Here is a 19780-nt window from a genome sequence, read left to right as displayed (position 1 = left end):
CGCACTCGCTCGCCCACTCGCCGCGATCCGCTCGAGCGTTGCTCGCGAGTACCGCCAGTTTCGGCGATACGTCGCGACGTCCACGGAATGGAAACTTGGAAGCGGTTACGAGTTCGCGGGAATTCGAACCGATTCAACGACCGTTTCAACTTCGCCCGTAAAACGCTCGCCCAGCATCGTAACAAAGATATGCCACGTTGCGGAAACGCTCGCGCGGACTGCTCGCCCGGAGACGCTCGGCCAAAGTCTTCCCGGAAGAGAATCCGTGGATTTTGTTTACGCCTCGGTATGTCGGAACGAGCGGGGCGTAAAACGAAGTTAAGAACTTTATACACGGACTGGTATACACGCACGTGAGAGAGAGAGAGATTTCGTCGCGTCCATTTTTGCGTGCAATATTCCACGGACAGATTCCGTACCTACGATAAAAAACAAGTCGGTATCAACGCGTGCTCTCCTCGACTTTGTTTACCAACAAAACTGCTGCTTTATTCAATTTTTATTCCCCGGAGTACTTAAATCCAGCGTATATTCAACGCTCGTACCGAAAGAGGATTCGGGAACGATTCGAGGAACATTGGACGATACAGAGAACAAGACGCGCGTGCGCGTCGAATCGCAAGGTTTCTCGGGATAAGATAATCGGTCGGGAAACGACGAAACGCGAAATGAAGATTAACATTTTTTTTTAGATACCAAAACCATCCCGAAATATTACCGGTTCGTTATACGACACCGCGCGCGGAAATTACAGGCATTCTGGGCTCCTCTTCTCGATTATTACCATCGCGTTACCAGCGTGGACCGAGTCCGGTGGGAAGAGAGCTCGCTCCTCTCCCCAGTTCGAAAGGATTCGAAATTCCCAAATGTCCCCTCCGGAATCGTTCGAATTATACGAAACTCGTTCGAGGAGCGAGTCAGTCGTTTGATACCCGGCGAGGCCGCAATTAACGCTTCCACGTTTACCGCGAATTGCATCCGGTCGACACATCTCGCCGCGAATAAACCTCGAAGCGTTTACACCTTCTCGATGCACGTTCTCCCCTCCAGTTGGGCTCGATAGACGTCGGGAGGCCGGCTTCCTGAACCTGTCCGGGTTGTTTCTTCATCCTTGCCTCCGCGAACGCCATCGTCGCGATTCTTTAACCGTAACGTATAACGAGGAGGTCGTCGCGGATGAAATCGAAGCGGTAGGAACCGTGGAAGAAGCATCGCTGGAGGAAAGTAGAGACTCTCGAACGAAAATTCCGTGCATCCAGCACGGGCAGGGGAGTTTGCATCGATCGATGGAGATAAAAGCCGGTGTATCGGCCGGTGAAATTAGAAACCGGTGGTAGGTTGGGCGAGGCGTGCGCGCGATGGTTCGAGAGGGGAGATGGGGAGGTGGTAAGAAAAGGAAAGTGACGCGCAAAAAGAACCCATTTCTTTTCCCGGTGTTCGTTTCCACCGCTACGTGTACACGGTGACGATGGTTTCTCGACGTTCGTTTTTCGCATCGGTCGACTAACAGGATCTCATCTGCGAGAGCCGTTCTCGGAAACCTAGACGAGGAACCCCGCGCACCGCGTCACGGGCCGCGTAATGACGATGACACAGATGACGTTGACGAGGAAAAGGAACTAGAGAGAGCCGCGTCAAACGAAAGCTCCAGACCTCGTCGTCCCACGCGTCGTTCGCGTGAAATAGAAGCGCGACTTCGCGGAGGGTCAACGCTCAGTCGAGTTATAAACGAGAGCAAGGAGGAGCCGGGAAAATACGGTATTACTCTTCTTCTTCTTCTTCTTCTTCTTCTTTTACTTCTTCTTCTTCTTCTGCTGCTGCTGCTGCTGCTGCTGCTACTTCTTCATTTTTTTTCCTTTTCATCCCCACCCTCTCCATTCCCCCTCTCTCGCGCCGGCGAAGAATTTGTCCCTTACTCGAGGGCTTCGAGTGTCGCAGGGCACCGCTCGTTAGAATAGCGACGATGAGACCGGCACGGGCATTGTTGGCAATCCAGACGGAAGGAGGATCCGTGAACTTGCGCGGAACACAATCGTTAACTTATTACGCGATTCCGTGACGGTGCATCTGGTCCCTGCCGACGAGGAGGGCACGGGGAATTATTAACGAGATCGTTTCGCGACGAAGAGAAAGAAAATTGAACGGGGAAGAGTGCGTGAACTCTCGAGCGATAAACGGTGGAGAAAATTAGGTGGTGTTGACAGATGGAACGACCACTGTAGATGCGAGAACAATCGAGAGTTCGATAAGAACGATCGGAGGAGAGATTTGGAACGAAAATCTTGTCCGAGGCGAGAGTACCATTCGCTCGATGCTGAAGTACCGTTCGCAAGAGCTCGGTGGACCCGCCACGATGTAACAGGGGACAGGAAAATACGAAGCGACCGATCATAGAAGTCTTCGATCGAAAAACACAACGAAGACCACATCGACGATGAACGAAGCCCAACCGTATACACGGAGGAGAGGTCCTAGGAAGAATCGCCGGTACTATCGAGTGGGACGTTTCGGTCAACACCCTCAGGACCCGCGACAAAGTGAAAAATATTCGTTCCCCTTAACCCGGGACCGATCTTTCCGTCTTTACCGACCCTTTCTCGATTCTCGAGAACCCTCGGTACGAACCCACCACCTGGAATCGTCCAAAGGGCCCTGGACTCGGACGCTCGATCCTAGATTAGGATATACACTCGTTCAACGTTCAGAGTACCTCCCGGTATCTCCCAGGATCAGGTCGAACTCGTTTTTGGCGCACTGTCGGGGACCATGGATGTACAATTACTTCTCAACTTCCCCCATTGTTCCTTCCATCCCTAAAATTCACCGATACGCACTACTCGGATGTAACGATCTACGCTGTACTCTATTTTCGACAAATAAAACTTACTTTCGTCCGTATCTCGCGTTCCAAGTTTCTCAAACCTCTCTCTCTCTCAAACCTTATCTACCGACGTTGTTTAACTCTCGGAAAGGCTACTTGTCCCCGAAACGTCGAACCCGAGGCAAAACCGCGAATCCACGCGTCAAACGACTTAACCTTGCCCTTTCTGTTATCCGTTCGTTCCCCATTATCGGAGAAACTTTCCTCCGAAATGTACCGAGGCCCGTACGAGCGACACCGTCTAATAAAAAAGAGTACAATGGATCCGACGGTGGTCCCCCAGACGCGTTCCAGATCCTACGCGAGAGCCAGAGGAGCGACTCGAACTGTTTCTGAACGAAATTACCCCTCGTTGCTCACGGATACCGTAAAACCGTCATTGTATCCTACGGGCTACTAATAATAGGTTCGTTCTCGTTTCGGGGTATCCACGCGGTACGTCTTCCTCGAGACGCGTCCCGTTAACGACACACAGAAGAAGAAGAAGAAGAAGATGAACTCGGTGAAGACGGAACAGAGGGAAAAAGGAATCGACGTCGTTGGTGGAAGGAACACCGGCGGCACGGTGGTTGGTGGTAGTGGTGGCGAACGGTGGTGGTAATGGTGGTGGTGTCGGGGGCACGGGCAGGCACCCTGGGAGGGTAGCTTCAAACGAAAACTCCGACGCGTCCGACGAGTTTGTATCGAGCGTAGGAGGTAAAAGCGCGGGTAGAGGCCGGTGCGCGGCGGGTCGAACAGAGAGAGACTCCGAGAGGATACACTATGTAGAAAACCCGTGAGCACAGAAGGGGACAGCGGAGAAAGACAGGGAGTTATTCAGCGACGAGGAAGAGAAACGAAAGAGAGCGCTGGGTCTGCCAAGGCGGAAAGGTACCCACCGGGGAGAGACAGAGCGAGTGACCGAGAGAGAGAAAGGGAAACGAGCCGAGCGAGGGAAACAGAGACGGGGAGATCCTCTCCTCGTAGCAGCACACAGAGCGCGATGCTGCCGGTGCCGGTGCCGCTGCCGCTGCCGCTGCTGCTTGCTGCAGAACGAGCCTGGGACGAGGGAAACGAGGGACTGCTGGAAGGAAGGGAGGGGAAACTGCCGCAGACCGAGGCCACGGTAGGCGAGGTGAGGTGGCAATCAATAAATATACAGAACCGGCAGAGAGCGCGAGAGATCGCGGCAACGGAGACCCCGACGAGGGAAAGAGAGAATGATGCCGGACCGGGGGGCGGCGGAGGAGAGACCGAGTTAGATAGAGAGAAAGGGGGAGTAGGGGGGATCGGAGAACCGCTCGTCGCGTCTCTACGACCGTCGGTCGGTCCGTTCCTGCGTCCCCAAAGCCCCCACGAATCTAACCAACCGAGAGGGAGGACCGAGAAAGAAACCAGGGGGCTTACGATGGGTGGCGCGAGCAACAGAGATCGGAGAACGCTCCGTCGAGACTTTGCCTCGAGAAGACAACGAGAGACTGGGGCCCGGCCAGCCTCCGACCGAGACAGAGAGAGAGAGAAAAAGAGAGCGAGAGGTCCAGAAAACGCGAGGAACGAACGGGTCAGAGGTGAACCGACGAAATAAACGAAATCTTATACCGCGCGAATGGAACGGATCGTGGAACCGTGCCTGCCCGTGACGGGACCAGCCTCTGTCACGGACCCCCTTTCGCGAACCCCTTTCTTTCTTTCAGGGTTTCCAACGCGTATACCGCGTTTCTCGATAGAGTGTATCGTCCGGACACCAACTCTCTCCATCGAGAGGAAGCTGGTCTTCGTTGCTCGGCTATTACCAATCCCGTGGTTAAGGTCGAGAAGGTCGAAGGAAACGTTGAGTCCGCGATGAGATCACAGGGGCCCGATGGGGTGTAATTAACGCATCGATTGCTCTCGAAACGATCCGATTCGACCGCCACCCGGAGGCGGAAGACGTTCGGGTATCGATCGGCCGACGAAAACTGGACTCGTTTCACCGATACGGAAGATTCACTCTTCCGGCGACGCAACTGGCAGTGGACCTCGCGGACAATGACGAGGTTCGGTGCATTCTTCGCGAATCAACCGGTGAAATTAAGGAAACAGTGTCCTAATTCCCAACGGTGGACTCGCCGCGCCCAAGAACGGGCGAGGCGGAATGATTAATGAATCGCGCGGTTCGTATAATCCGTGTATCAGTAACCTACACGGCGATGTCGTAGGGCAGTACACTGGTAACTTTTTTCTTGCAAACTGATTAATGTCTTACCGTCGACGCTAAATGCGAAATTAAGTACCAAAGAGTGTCCTAATACCCAATGGTATCGCTGCCGTGGCGGATAACGCGCCGGTCCCTCGAGTACGAGAGCAACCGATATCCCACGCGACCTCGAACGCGATTATTACATTGGATCTTGGCCGATTCGGAGCGTAATCGGTGCGGATATTAACCGAGATATCTCCGTATGGAAACGAGCTTGTCCGCTTAACGAAACCGCGAAGAAAGAAAGCGTGGACGCGCGCGGGCGGGCGAGGAACAGCGTCGTCCACCGGCGAGTCGAATTTAATTCCGTCTCGAGCAAACGAACGCGGCCGTACAAATAATAAGGATTCCGGTCGACGGGGCCGAGTTAAATATCGTTAATGAAGACGGTGGCGCGGTAACGCCGTTAACTTTAATTAGTTAATAGCACCGGCCACGGATAGAGCTTATCAGCGGTTCAACGGCGGGGCTCCCCGCGTGCGCGCACTCCTCGAGAAACTGTCTCCGTATTAAATCGCTTAAAGTAAATACTCGAATGAAATACGGTTTAACCGGTGTCGAAACCCGCGAGCGAGTCGAGTATTGCGCGCAAGAGCGGGCGCGACCGTGTCCCTCGTCGCTGAAGCAACGCGATGGAAGAAAAAAAAAAAAAAAAATGAGAAGGAAAAAAAGGAACGAGGAAAAAGGAAGGAAAACCAAGAGAGAGAGAGAGAGAGAGAGAAAGAGAGAGAGAAAAAAAGAAGAGAACAACCGTCAGAAGGATCCTCGAATCGCTGGAGGAAAGGCTAACCGACTAGAGGGCTCGATTGCGAGCGTGTAAGTAGTGCTAATTAAAGTAAGTGGCCGAACAGAGCTCTTCGTCGAGCTTCGCCACCGGGAACACGTATATAATATGGAGCGCGGTGGTTCGGCTTCTTTGAAAAAATAGCGTTAGAAGGGGCCTCAGCGACTCCGAAACCCAAGTAAGAGGCTGAACAGCCCGGTTAAATTGCGATGTATCGTTAGTCCGATGGTTCCCCCGACGCTCGTGTAATTCAGGATGGAATAACGATCGAGGAGATCGATTTTATGATTTCGAGCTTCCGTAATACCGGTGCGCGTTGTTCCCTACGATCGGATCGATTCATCGAACACGTTTCTCGATTATCGTTCGCGGAACTTCTCCGATGTTTTAACCTCGGAAGTCTCCGGGATCGAGAGACGACTATTTTTTACAAAAAAATAAAAAAGAGAAGGACAAAGATTCGGGCCAAGTTCCCCGTTTCGAACAACCGCGCTTTTGTTCCACGTCGGGTAACTTTCGAAACGAGTTCAACGACCTATTGCGCAAGGTCGCTCAAGGTCACCGGTAAAACGACCTCGAGGATGAGGATAAAGCACCGAGTCGCTCCGAGTTCGAATCGTTTCTCGAATCTCGAGCGACCTTGTCTCGCGAGTCGTTCGAGCGTCGAACGAACGACGCGGCGGCGGATCGACCTTGAGAAACCGCCTCGATGCCTCCATCTTTCGTACGATCTGCGAAACGGACTTTTTTGCCAAGGAGCGCGCGCGGTAAGGATGATCGGTTACAGGAATCACCCCGCGTTTCGCGTTTAATTATCGACGGGCATCGCCCGTGTAATTAATCTCGCGTTAGAGAAACGTATTTATTCGTAGCAGACACTCGGGGCGGTTTGGCGCGGACGGAGAATTTCTACGTCTTCCCTTCACCGTTTCGCGTCGATGAAAACAGTTTGATTAATGAACCGCGTGGCTTTAGCGGCAGGCAAAAGGGATCGCGTCGATAATCTCGCTCGATACCCGGTGCTTTTGTGCATCGATCACGGTGTTATTAATCGCTCGCGATCCGATTCTCTCGATCTTGTTCCTTCGAGCGGGCAGCACCGAGACCGTGCACCGACACCCCGCGCAACGAATCACAAATCGACCGACTAATCCGTCGGAAATCTTGCAACGATTTTCACCGACAATTTACCCATTCCCCCGTTTCACTTCGGCACCACCTTCGGCGAGGAGACTTTCAAATCTCAATTTTACAACCCGCGCCGTTCTTCCCGCCGAGATTATTGTCCTTTGGACGACCCAATTCGACGAACGATTATCGTCGACGCTTAATTTTCAGTGTCCTATTTCGATCGGATTTACCCAAAGCCCTTAAACTTTCAACCGCCCACGGTTTCAGACCCGGAACGTATTCATTTCTCGTTTACGCGCACGAGTTTTATCTAGACGACTGTGGAGGAACGTCTCGCGAGATGCTATCGAAACATTCTCTTACGAATGCTATTCGGTACGGAGGAGAGTGGAAAAATTATTTATACCCCCGTAATGTCCTTTTTCCGTACCGTGCAATATTTTTAACAATCCAACGGACGTTAGTTCCACCCTCTGCGGATCTTGTTAGATACCAGCTACGTGTTTCTCGTTCACCGTTTCGGATTCTGTATCGTACCTTTGTCGATCTATGCGTATCTCTCGGACCAATGACTACTTCTTACGCGTAAAATAATTCCGAAAGAAACTCTTTCGACCGTCGTCGACCACTCGATTAACCGTAGATACCGTCAAATGTAACGCTCGGTCGGATAAGTTAGTTGGAAACTATCCGCGGTAGCGTTTCAATGGTTTCGCTGGTGTCGCTTCATCGGCCCATCGCGCCCTCGGAGCTCCGACGAGGTACAACGCGGGACAAAACGTTTCAACGTACATCCGGAAAGGACGTTACTCGTACCCGGACACTTCGAATCGTGTTTACCGCGAGATCGCGTCTGCGCAGCGATAGGAACACGAACGCGGGGCGAGCGAGTCTTTCTTCGCGTTCTCGAAACGCGTTTCGTCTCCGAGCACGGTCTAAGCGACGAATTAATTAACCAGAGGAAAGAAAAAAGGACATCCAGCTCCCATGGAGAATTTTCTCTTAATAACTCTTCAACTGCGGACGATTTCGACGCGAAGCGTACGCTGTGCGTATGCATACGCGAGTGCATACGCGAGTGCATACGCGAGTGCATCGACGTTGCACGCGAATCGTAGTCAAATGTTTGAGTCTCGTGGCGATTCTGGATGTTGGTATCGTGGCGAAAAAAAATTAATATTGAAAAATAAAACGATTGGCTTACCGCCGAAGAGCGCAGTCGGATCGAGCAACGGATTGGCCTGGTCCGCCTGGAGTTTCTCGGAGGCGGAGGTGGCGCCTGGAGTCGCCGTGGCCGCCGCTTCGCCTCCGCCACCTCCGCCGCCTCCGCCCGATGCGGAGTTCTCCTTCTCCATGCCAGTCCCCTGAAAACGTGCATCAGCGTTTCGTTAGATCCCGTTGACTTCGTGCATCGAGGAGGAACGATTTTCTCCTACGGAGGAACGAGGACGAGGGGGGCGTTGAACGAACGGAGACACGGAATACGTGGAAAACCGATGGGAACCGAGAGGGGGGCGTGGAACTCGGCTAAAAACGAAATAATGGAGCTCGCTCGGGGTGAATTTCCGTCGCGAGGATCGAAGGTAGAATTTTTGGGGTGAGTTACGATCGCGGATGTCCGTATAACGAATCGTCTTTGTCGTTCGTGATTACGAACAAACGGTGTACACGTGGGACCTCGTGAGTGTAAAATCGTGGACGTTGGATTTTCGTTACGCGTAACGAGGGAAGACGGATCTCTTTTAAAGGGGAACTCGGGTGTCCGAAACTTTTTCTCGGGCAAAACTGATGGGAACCAACGACAGGAAGGAAACTCGCTGGAAAACGAAATAATAGAACCGTCCGGGGTGAAGTTTTTCGTAGAGGGATCGCGAGACGATTGAAAGCTCGAAGATCGGGGATGAGTTATGGTCGCGGACGTCGCGACACATTTTTTCCGTAGGTCTTAACGACGTCGAACGAAAGCGAGAATACTTGGCGATATTTGAGGCAGTCTGTACGACTTAAAAGTATGCAAACGTAAAAGTATAATTGGGTTTCGATATATCTAGCGATAAATATGTAAAAATGTATGGCGTATCGTGGTTAATGCAACGGTAAGGTAATTAAACGAATTCGATCGGTAGATGAACGAACAAAGACAAACTGGTCCCGGTGAAACGAACTCCCCTTTTACCGGTCGACGGTATTCATCGAAGCGCTTTCATTTACGCTCCGTTTCTGCGATAAAACCGACCAGAAGAGTACACAAGTTTTACTACTGCATCGAGAGGTTAATGGTTAATATCTAGGAAAGAAATTTACCCCAGTTGCGCAATTCCCAGTATCCACGATAATTCCTGTAAATCATCGAACGATAAAGCCGGCGGTAGTAACGAGGCGATCGCTCGAGCGCCGATGTTTTTCTCAGCTTTATCGTCCATAAAGCGGGACAATGCAGAACCGTTACGGTTGAATCTTCGCAGACCTTGAACTTTTGGTAACGACCACGGCGAAAGTATTAAAAAAAAAAAAAAAAAGAAAAGAAAAAGAAAAAAAAAAGTAAGAAGAAACGAGTCCGAATGGCAAAGCGCGGACCAACTCCTGTACGAACGAACAAAAAGCGTGTTGTCCCGGTGGATGTCGCAAGAAATCGTCGTCGACGATAATCCGTATCCCCTCCCCGCGTTGATTCGTGGAATCCTCGAATTTCTGGGAACGAACGCGATCCCGGTGTCCGATTCGAGAAAACATCGGGCGCCGCGCGGTTGGAAAAAGAAAAGTATTGTCTGCGCGACGTCTGGATTCCGGTTAATTATGTTAAATACGTCGACGCGGTGTCTCGAAACTCGCGACGACGTTGATCTCGTCCTCCTTCCCCGTTGCTCCCACCTACGGCGAGTGTAGTCCCTCGCGATAGAGACGGACACGGGAGAGGCAGAAAAATCCAACGGTTAATATTTCAGTCACGCGCATACGTAAGCACGTCGGTGACTCGCGTGTTCGTTCGATGACTGTTTACCAGTCGAAGAAAGGCTTCCTCGAGAGGAGCGCTTTAAATAAAGGCCGTTCTCCCCTCCATCGTTTCCCCTCCAGCGCTTCAATCAGCTGACTCTGCCCCGCCGCGCGCCACCCATCCCTCCACCCGCCCAGCTGTTGTATAAATATACACGGTTACAACGTTGAGTCAGGTTAGGTTGGTGTGCGCTAGGCTAGACACCGGCACCGCAGCCACCGGCACCGTTATTATCATACAGTAGGTACGAGCGGTAGCCAGGTATAGTTTCGACGACGCCGCGCGTACCAACGACGCTCGTCGACGGGACGCCCGCCATCGACGGACGTTATCGTCGTTGCGCGCGTCATTACGGCTCGAACCGTACCCGCGAATCTTTTACCAACGTGTGCTCCGAGTGTTGACGTGTACGTGTGTACGTGTGTTCGAAACTCCAGGAAGTTGAAATCGCGGCGAGTCGGTTTCGAGAGTCGCCGCCGAGTTCCGAGAATCCCGAGATACCGAGCGTATCGAGCAACTTTAAATAAACCAGCTCGCTTTCTCGCCGTTGGAACGAACGAACGCGGTACTACATTTTTCCAGCGATCCACTGGATCTCGAAAGCATCGTCGTTCTACGAGAGCCGTCTAACGAATCGCGAGCGTCTCGAGTCCTTCGATCCGCGGAGACTGCGCGACGCGCGGTACCAGGAGCCTCTCGATCGCAGAGACGAGACCACGTGGAACACGTTCGATCGAGAACTCGACCGATTCCGAATCGATGGAATTTCTATCGATTTGTAAATTCTACCCGAAAACGAACGATTCTTCAACGTAGGAGACCATCGTCTACCCGTCCATCCACCGTTCCGAATTCTCGACCACCGATTTTTCCACACGGTGGACGCGCGTAGAGAGTATCGATTACTCGGCGGGTAATTTCGCGTTACAATCGTCGGTGAAACAAAACAAACTTCGGCGCAACTTCGCCGTGTACGCAAGTTCCATATCGGCGTTACCTAATTGTAACACGATAAGTAATACGAGATACGATAAACGAAACCGAGATCGTACTTCTCTCTCTCTCTCTCTATATATATATATATATATATATATATATATATATGTATGTGTGTGTTATTCTTTGTATCGGGTTCGTCCCGCGGCGAGAGTCCGGCGCGAATTAAATTAAATTAAACGGGAGGCATTCGTCGAGCGCCGGCCGAGAGAGGAGGCCCTGTTCTCGATCCCTTCTCGCCGGGCGTCGCTGAAAATTCGCCGCTCACAATCGCAACGTTCCCCGGATACCCGGTCCATGCGGGGAATACCAAAGTCCCTCGTACGAGCGTCGAATTCCCGGTAGCCGGAATATCGAGAGGAGGGTCCGCCGCGACGCTACCCGGTTTCCAGCCGCGCGAGCACTTCGTGGTGCTCGTAAATTGGCGAGAGAGAGGAACGACCACGAACAAGAAGGAAGACCACGGTTACCGACAGAGAGAGACAGACAGAAAGAGAGAGAGAGAGAAAGAGAGAGAATTCGTAGAGAGTGGGGCGACGTGGAGAGGTAGGGAGAGGAAAGGAGAGGACCAGGGACGCAGCGGAGCGGGAGGAGGGACGAGGGGCGGCGGATCGCAAGACGAGAAGCAAAAGGAAGAGACGCCGCGCCGCTCCGCTCCGCGCCGCGCTACGCCGCGGCCCCGACCATCGATTTCTCGACCGGTGTGTTACGCTCTTTCGACCGGGAAAAACTTGCCGCGAGGAGCAGCAGCACCAGCGAGAGGCGGAGGATCCGCGAGAGAAAAACCCTCACGGAGATTATACTTTCGTGCTCGCGTAACGCGGCTCACGACGTAACCAGAGACACGCACGGTACGCGCGGTGATCTCGATCGTACTTTCGACCAGATCGGAGAAATGTACACTTTGTACTTCCGAGGACGAATACCGAGATTCGTAGGGACGGTCACTTTTAATTTGGAACGAACACTTTCGCCTCGGTGTTACGAGACGCGCGATTGGTCATCGCAGGCGACTTTCGACGCGTCGACCAGATCACCAGTAGAGAGGTGTACGCTTTGCAGCGAATGAGATTTAATTTCGTTTTCATGAGAGAAGATTTCCTCTAGTTGTACCTTTCTTACGGAAGGTTTCGTTAACGAGTGCTGGAGAGTATTTGGACTAGTAAAGTAGAACGTCGGCGATTGTACAGTATTCGGAGTAACGTATCAAGGAAAGTGGTCCTTCGATTTTGAGTCGTTGCGGAAGATCTAATTTGTTTTTTTTCCCCTTTTTCTTTTTTCAGGTTACACGCAGAATCGTCTCTACAGGGAGATATTTCGTCTCTACTGTGTTGTCGTCTGGCCGATATCCGACCCCGGGTCGTATTACGCTACTCGGCGGACGTCTCTCCGTTAATTCCTAGAAACGAGGCTACGAACTCTCGCCTATATGGAAACAACGCCACATTTATATTTGAGTTCGGTGTGGTTCGATAACGAAGCAACTGTCGAACACGGATGTTTGTCGAAACTTTTGCCGGCGATTTGTCGGATACACCTGTGCGAGTGACGATACGAATGGAAATAATTCGAGCAGCGATAACGATGTTTTCTTTTGCAATAAATATCCAAGAGAAACGCATTGAACGCCGGTAGCAACGAATACAGAGTTGTCGATGCGTCTACCCAAATTCCTATAACGCAATAAGGGGTATTTTGTATTCGTAACCGCAAAGTCTCGTCGTTGGTACGCGCATACGTTCGAATTTAATTTCGACGATCCTCGAGACAAGTGCGTTTGAAAACGCAACGACGTTAAATCGTTCCGGGAGGTTCTCTCGAGTCGAGCTCGTCTCGAACTTTCCGCGAGACAATCGGAAAAAGCAGAGATCGCTTGGCAGGATGCGCGTTAAACGAGGGGGGGACCCGGTAACCTACATACCGTTCGTTCCAAAAACTCTTATCCATTAAACTGCGGTTAAATCGAGCGTAAACAACGGGATTCACCGAACAACAATCCGGCGCGCGCGAAGACGATGTCAACCGAGCTCGAAACCGCGCGGCGTAACCTCGAGAAAAGGGTTAATAACGTAGGACGTGGAACGAGATGGGGGGCGGGGGATTGGACGGGACGGGAGGACGGGCGGGGGCCAATATTTTTCCACAAAGGGCGAAAGAACGCGGAGAACGGGACGGAAAAGAAAAATGGGGCTCGTCCCGCGCTCCAGCGGGGCCAGCGTGTAACAATAACATGGAAATAGATACAGGGGACGTCGTCTCGTATATCTTGCTGAACACGCGCTCCAACCGGCCCTTTTCTTTTTCACTCGTGCATCGTGAAAAGTTTATCGGTTATTGCGAAGCCGAGCACAGTGATCCGGACACACCGCTATGAAAGTTTTCCCACCGTGGACCTACCTATCCTCGCGCCCACCTCCAAGGAGGAAAACTTCACCCCTTTTATGATCGACCGTGGCGCACTGCGCCCCCGAACGATCTTCGAGCGTTTTCACGGGAATATCGATTCGATCGTCGATGATATTTCGTTCCCGGCGAATTTTCTACGCCAGTATTTTACGTCGCCAAGTTCGACGAAAAGTCTTTCCGCGAGGATTCCGTCGATAAGAGGACACGTAAAAAGCCACGCCACGGCACGCGGGAACGTTCGGAAATCCTAGTGGAATTTTACTACGGATGTACCCCGAAGAAATAAATGGTCGGCTGAAATTACGGTGGAAAATATTCGAGAGAATTAATCGGGACGAAAATTAAACGTAAAAACAGATACGCTATTGAATTCAACTCGTTGTGCTCGAAGATGGATGGTTTTATACCGCGGAGGAATATAAAAGATAATTACGCACCTCGTTGCGTATTTTTCTGTTTTTTTTTTCTTTTTTTTTTTTATTATTTTTCTCTCTCTCCGCCCTCAATATCGGGTAATTTCCGACGAAATGAAATTAATTTTCCGGGGAAAACGAATTACGGGGAAATATTTGGGAGATTTGCGACGAAAATGATAACGGAGGGGGAAGAATAAAGAACGAGAGAGAAAGAATAAATAACGGATGTACCTTTAAACCCGACGTATTCGAAAATATAACCGGTCGGTTTTGTATCGTCGAGAAATACGAAAGATAATTATGCAGCCCGGGTGTGTTTCTTTTCTCTCCGAGTATCGAGTAATTTCGGACGAAATGAAATTAATTTTAACGGGAAACGAATCACGAGGAAATAATTGAATTTATTATAGAAATCGAGTTTTAATGAACACCGAATGGCTCGTAACCGTGTTTTCCACGCGCGATTCTCGTATTGTTCCCAAAAATTTGCGAACGAATATTCCCCGGGCCGAATTATACAAGCGTCTCGATTCGAACGAAAACACGGTTTTTCCCCGTAAGTGTCCGCGTTTGTTTTCGGTAAAATCGAGACTCACCGTCGAGGAAATGTTCCTTGCGTTCGACATCCAGCGATAAAGAAACTCGCGGAGAGACAATTACGCAACCATCGTAATTAACGAATCTTCGCGAGCGTCTGACGTAACTCGTCGATCGTAACGAACGATGCACGCCGTTTTCCTCCGTGAAAAACGATCGTTTCGTTTCAATTATAATAGTCGTTATTCCGTCGAAAAATTCGCCACCGCGACAAAAGCTAACGGAGCGCGGGATACGTTTAAACGAAACGAGAATTATTTACCGACCGACGCGGATATTTTACGCATTATTTGCACAATGATGTATATTTTGTATATATATATTCGATCGTTTGATCGAGAACGCGTTCCCTCGATTCTACCCGCTCTGAAATTAGGGGAAACAATACCGTCGAATAATAAACGTACACGCGCGAAGTTTCGCGTCGAGTGATGTTTCAGGTCGCGTCGTCTTCGTTCAATTTGCATACGGTGCTTCCGGTGGCCACGGTGAAAATTCTACGTTTTTAAATAATCCGTCACGAACGCGTACTCGCAATTTGTCCACGCGCCTGGGGACTGATTCTACTTTAATTCGCGCGTGCGACGCGTTCCGTTCCGTTCCGTTCCGTTCCGTTCCGTTTCGTTTCGTTTCGTTTCGTTTCGTGCGAGACGACGCTGCGTAAAATTCTCCCCGGGCGTTTTCTGCGTCGGAATCGAGCGAAGGGAAGCGGCGTCTGGTCGGTAATTGACGTAGATAAAACGATATCTACTACGTTGTCGCGACACGACGCGAACCGCGACGGTGAACGACGACTGGCGCGTAATTTTCGCCCGCTCGGGTGACGCATCGTCTATAAAAGCTGTTTCGCCCGGGACGCCTCCAGGAAGCGTCGGTATTGTTCCATTTTCGATCGAGGGAACCGCGCCGGCTCGCTCGTCCACCCCGCGGGCTCGCGGAAATTTTTGGTTACCTGACCGCGCAATATTCCCAACGGTGAGGGGAATAATATAAAAATACTTGGAATAATTGCCGGGGAAAAATCTGCACCGACGAACAAACAACACGGGGGGTAAAACGATATTACGTCGAGGCGTTGCGAAACGCGTACGCGACACCAACCCACGAACTACGTTGGAGAACTCCATTTATTGCGAATACGACCTGGACGGGGCTACGAGTGCCACGTACAACCGTGTGCTTTCCTATTTATTTATTTTTTTACCCATTTTTCGCTACGGTGTATACCCTGCGTTATTATATTTGCGCGACTGGTTTCTTATCCGCGACGCAGGTTGTATCTTCTTCGTATATAGGTGAATATTATTATTAGATACTACGGAGGAGATTACACGGAACACCGAGCTCGTGAAAATTTCTTTCGTTCGTCCTCGCTTCGGTTTCGTCCTTTGTTATTCGAGACTCGTTTTTTTTTCTTTTCTTACGTTTTTCGAATAGAATTAAATAGAATCAAATACAATTACCACCGAGCGTGTTCCAATTACTGCTTGTTTTCATTATCGTTCGTTGAATCGGAGTCGCACAGATAGTCATTTCGTATCGTCTCGATATCGACGAAAGAATATCTCAAAATTGAATTCCTGGTGAATACTTTCCTCCAGTGTCCGTGATTTTTCGTTTGTGTAGCGATCAAAACGATTCAATTACGATTCATCGAAATAAGCTTCTCTCGAACGTGTTCTCGAACGCGGATCGACGACACTGCACCGCTTCGATCGTTCGATTCTGTGCAAACGAAGCATCGTTGGGAAGTCGCACGAGTCGGCGACAGGTGTCGAGAAATCTTACCTGTCGTCGACGTTCAAACAACGCTGTTTCACGACCGAGTAACTATCGCGAGCGTTTTTTGAAATATTCATAAGACCGCGCACGGATGAGACGTGTAGAATCGAGCGAGAGGGAAGCGCGGATTCGATGCGTCGAGATATCGTTTTCCGATAGATGACCGATTACCGATCATAGGAGACTTAAATCTTTGTTTAACTTAGCTCCGGCTGTGCTCGTCGGGGACTTTCAATTGTCCGAAACGGGAACATTGCGCGTGGAATTCTAATTTTCGACCCGATGAATCTCGACCTTGTCGAGAATCAAGCCGGGAGGAATGTTTCGTGCGATCGTCGAAGAGATCGGAGTCCTTCGTGTTCGGAGATACGAAAAGTTGAGGGTTGTAACCGATAGGATCGGTACCAAGTCGGTGCAAACACTTAGCGCAGCATCACCCATATGGATCCATCGTTCCAGGTACGGTACACGCGTTAAATCATCCGTACACTCTAGTTCGCGAATCTGTCGCGCAAAGAACACCATCGAGATGTACCTGTGGGAAAAACGAGGGCACGAGAAGACGGACATCCGGGTTGAAAATTTTCACCCAAGTGTATCCTACGAAACGGTAATCGTTCTCGATCGGCAAAGACAAAGTAGATCCCGTTGCACGAAACGGTGGATCGATTGTCTCGCGTTCTCGATCGCGCGAACTTGTTCTCGCGGAGACGACGAGCCCACGGGAAAACGGATCGTCTTGTGGTATCGTTCGATACTTTTGTGCACTATTTTTATCCGGGTTCCACGAAAGACGGTAAAAGGTTACGCTCGCGAAAAAAAGCAAGAAAGATATCGTAGGATGCAACTTTTTCGCGCAACCATCGCTATCCGATCCATGTTCGAAGAGACAGGAGATATGTCGCTTACCGATCCCCTGACGTTCACCGATACGTAAAGAGACACTGGACAAAGTTGCTCTCGTGACAAGAGTAAAAGGGCATCGAGGGATGGATATTCGTGTTTCGCTAAAGGAGAGTTACGTTCTTTGTCGTTCGTCCTTCCGACCCTTTCTTCGAAAGTGCAACCTTGCGCAGCGTCTTCGCGAAACAACGTCGCGCGATCGATGCATCATGTCCCTCGCCTATCGTCGAACGTGGATCTTTATTTTTAACGGGGCCCGGATGATATCGAGTACCACGATCTGTCCCTCTGTGTTCTTATTTTTTCACGAGTGCAACTTTGCACGGTGTCGTTACGAAACGTCGCGCCATTGACTCGCGATATACACTTCTCTACGGCGGACCATGGATCTCGATTTTCAACGGTGCGCATAAATATCGAATATCGCGACAGGATTCTCCCTAGGCTCCGATCTTTGTCACGAGTGCAACTTTGAGGAGTATCTTCGCGAAACGAAGATCCTGATCGATACGCGACGTACCTTCTTTACGGATTATACTTTTCAACGATAATTTGGCAATCTAACGGGACCAATGGTGTATTGTTCGACTTTCTCGCGCGACTGTTCCACGAAACTCGGGATGCGTATCCGCTCGAAACGATGCGAGTTCCGCTCGATATTTTCCATCTTTCGTTCGCGGCGTCGATCACGGTGCGAGTACAGTCCCTGGAAGGGATTCCAGCAGCACCCCAACGACGCGAACCTGCCGCTCACCCGGCTCTGAAATTCTTACATTAACCCAGGGAACACTGGGCCTTGGATCGATACCAATTACCGCGGAAATAGAAAGGAAAAGGCATCGTTTCTCCCCTCTGGGTCGTATCTTCGTCTTTCATCGTTCGTTCTCCACCACGTGCACCCTGGTTTTTCGCGCCTCGAGTCACGATGCACCTCCCCGTGTCTCTATCCAGATCCTGCCGGGCGGAAGGTAGCATCCACCCCCGTTTACCGAATCGAATCGCGAATCGTCATCGCGGAGAGGAAAAACCCTCCCTACCCCGTGGACCGAGGCCGAGTCGATCGAGGTTGGATCTGACCCCGTCCAGCCGGCGGCAAAACGGCGTATCAATCAATTTCCCTTGGCCAACGCGAAGAATAACGCGCAGCCAGAGCAGAGCTTTCCTCTTCGTCGTCGTTGTCGTCGTCGTCGTCGTCGCGTGTCCTGGTACTCGCGGATACGACGACCAGAGAGAGAGAAAAGGAGAGAAAGAAAGAGAGAGGAGAAGAGCGAGGTTTCTTTCTCGCTCGTCGCGCTCTCGCATCTGCGTCAATTACGGGCGGACACGACCCCCTCTCCCTCTCGCTCCCCCCTAAGGGAGGGAACGCTGGGCCAACGAGGACCTCGGGATCTTGATGGTTTCGCGGGAGCGAGTCGACGTTACCGGGGGTGTTTCGCGCGCGTCCGAGAGACCATGGCCAGGAGAAACGCGGGGGGAGGTACGAGGGGAGACGAAACGCCTGGCGGACGGGGACAGAGACAGAACGGACCAGGAACAGGAGGGAGGCCGTTGGGGTGGTAGTGGTGGTGGTGGTGGTGGTGCTGGTGCTGGTGCTGGAGGACCGAGGGGTGTGGGCTGGGGGGGCGTTGGAAAGAGGACGCAGAAAAAGAGGGAAAAAAGAAGACAGGTACGTGTAGAAGGAGAAATATACAGCGCGCGCGGAGGAAGGCAACGGCCAGAGAGAGGGATCCCAGCGAGAAAAAGTGAGAACGAGAGATACGGTCGCAGGAGGCGGTGGAAGAGGTGGAGGAGGAGGAGGAGGAGGAGGAGGAGGAGGTGGAGGAGGTGGAGGAGGAGTAGCAATCAATACAGAGCCACCAGAGCAAAACCATCCCTCGACTTCTCTCTCGCTTCGACTCGCTCGGTTTCTCTCTCTCTCTCTCTCTCTCGGTTGCTCGCTCGCGCTCCGTCTCTCGTTTTAGGTCTCGTCTCCGTCGCACGCACCGGAGCTTTATCCCCCGTTCTCCCTCGGGCTCTCTATGTTGCTTTCTATCGCGACCGTCTCTCCATCTTTCTCTCTTCGCCTCCGCCGCCCTCTGCCACCCCTAACAGCCACGAATACGACGGTTATACGGACGCTATAGGGCATAGAGCGTCGCTAACAGGGACTTTCGTACCCTTCCACCATCGCCGCCGAGCCACCGCCACTGCCACCCCCCCGCCCCCATGGTCCTACACGCGCGCACACCCGCGTGATCCGGTTCCGTCGAGCTCCCCTCCTCTCGTCCGTATCTCGGGTTACCTGCGATTATGAGCGATCGCGCGCGTACGGCGCTGGTGGTACACGCGCGCGTGTACCGCCGGGCGTGTGTTAGCGAGCGAGCGAGCGAGCGAGCGAACGAACGAGCGTACCAGCGTGATTGGGAGAGCGCGCGAGTGTGTCGTTGCGCGAAGTTCCAACCTCGGGCCTCCGCAGCCGACGCGATCGGTTTTTTCGGCCCGAATACACCGAGAGGAGGTGGGACGGGAGCCTCGCCGTAGAGAGTTGCGACGGAAAGGTTCGATTTTCGGTGCTTTCGCGAGACTGAGCTTGCGCCGTTTCGCGGCGGCGACGACGACGACGACGACGACGACGACTTCGAGTACCCCGCGATTTCCCAATCGCGGGCTTCGAGGGCCCACGCTTAACCCA

The 19780-nt window shown here is 51.7% G+C and overlaps 2 protein-coding genes across 9 annotated transcripts in view; one reads left to right on the top strand and one right to left on the bottom strand.

The window, feature by feature from the left end:
• LOC143152402 (bromodomain adjacent to zinc finger domain protein 2B) overlaps nt 1-19780 on the bottom strand; it is a 190844-nt gene that overhangs the window by 49526 nt on the left and 121538 nt on the right. For all 8 annotated transcript variants that reach the window (XM_076322472.1, XM_076322478.1, XM_076322477.1 and 5 more), the window contains exon 4: nt 8219-8378. In XM_076322472.1, the coding sequence (XP_076178587.1) occupies nt 8219-8369 (151 nt within the window). In that variant the 5' untranslated portion in view covers nt 8370-8378. The remainder of the gene's footprint in view (nt 1-8218; nt 8379-19780) is intronic.
• On the top strand, nt 9634-12641 carry LOC143151814 (uncharacterized). Its single transcript, XM_076321256.1, has 5 exons — nt 9634-9803; nt 10592-10736; nt 10826-11024; nt 11204-11856; nt 12289-12641. Exons 1-4 carry the CDS (start codon nt 9634-9636, stop codon nt 11839-11841), a joined length of 1152 nt encoding a protein of 383 aa, XP_076177371.1. The 3' UTR covers nt 11842-11856; nt 12289-12641.

This window comes from Ptiloglossa arizonensis, chromosome 10 (assembly GCF_051014685.1).
Source record: "Ptiloglossa arizonensis isolate GNS036 chromosome 10, iyPtiAriz1_principal, whole genome shotgun sequence".
Taxonomy (NCBI): domain Eukaryota; kingdom Metazoa; phylum Arthropoda; class Insecta; order Hymenoptera; family Colletidae; genus Ptiloglossa; species Ptiloglossa arizonensis.
The sequence above is the reverse complement of the archived record's forward strand: the minus strand, read 5'-3'. Positions and strand labels throughout refer to the sequence as shown.

Bases quoted from the DNA above. Each gene is read 5' to 3' on its own strand.
- LOC143151814 (XM_076321256.1), top strand. From the start codon at position 9,634: ATGTCGCAAGAAATCGTCGTCGACGATAATCCGTATCCCCTCCCCGCG. The intron at 9,804-10,591 runs GTTAATTATGTT...ACATTTTTCCAG, and splicing joins TGCGCGACGTCTGGATTCCG to CGATCCACTGGATCTCGAAA. The intron at 11,025-11,203 runs GTAATACGAGAT...GCATTCGTCGAG, and splicing joins ACCTAATTGTAACACGATAA to CGCCGGCCGAGAGAGGAGGC.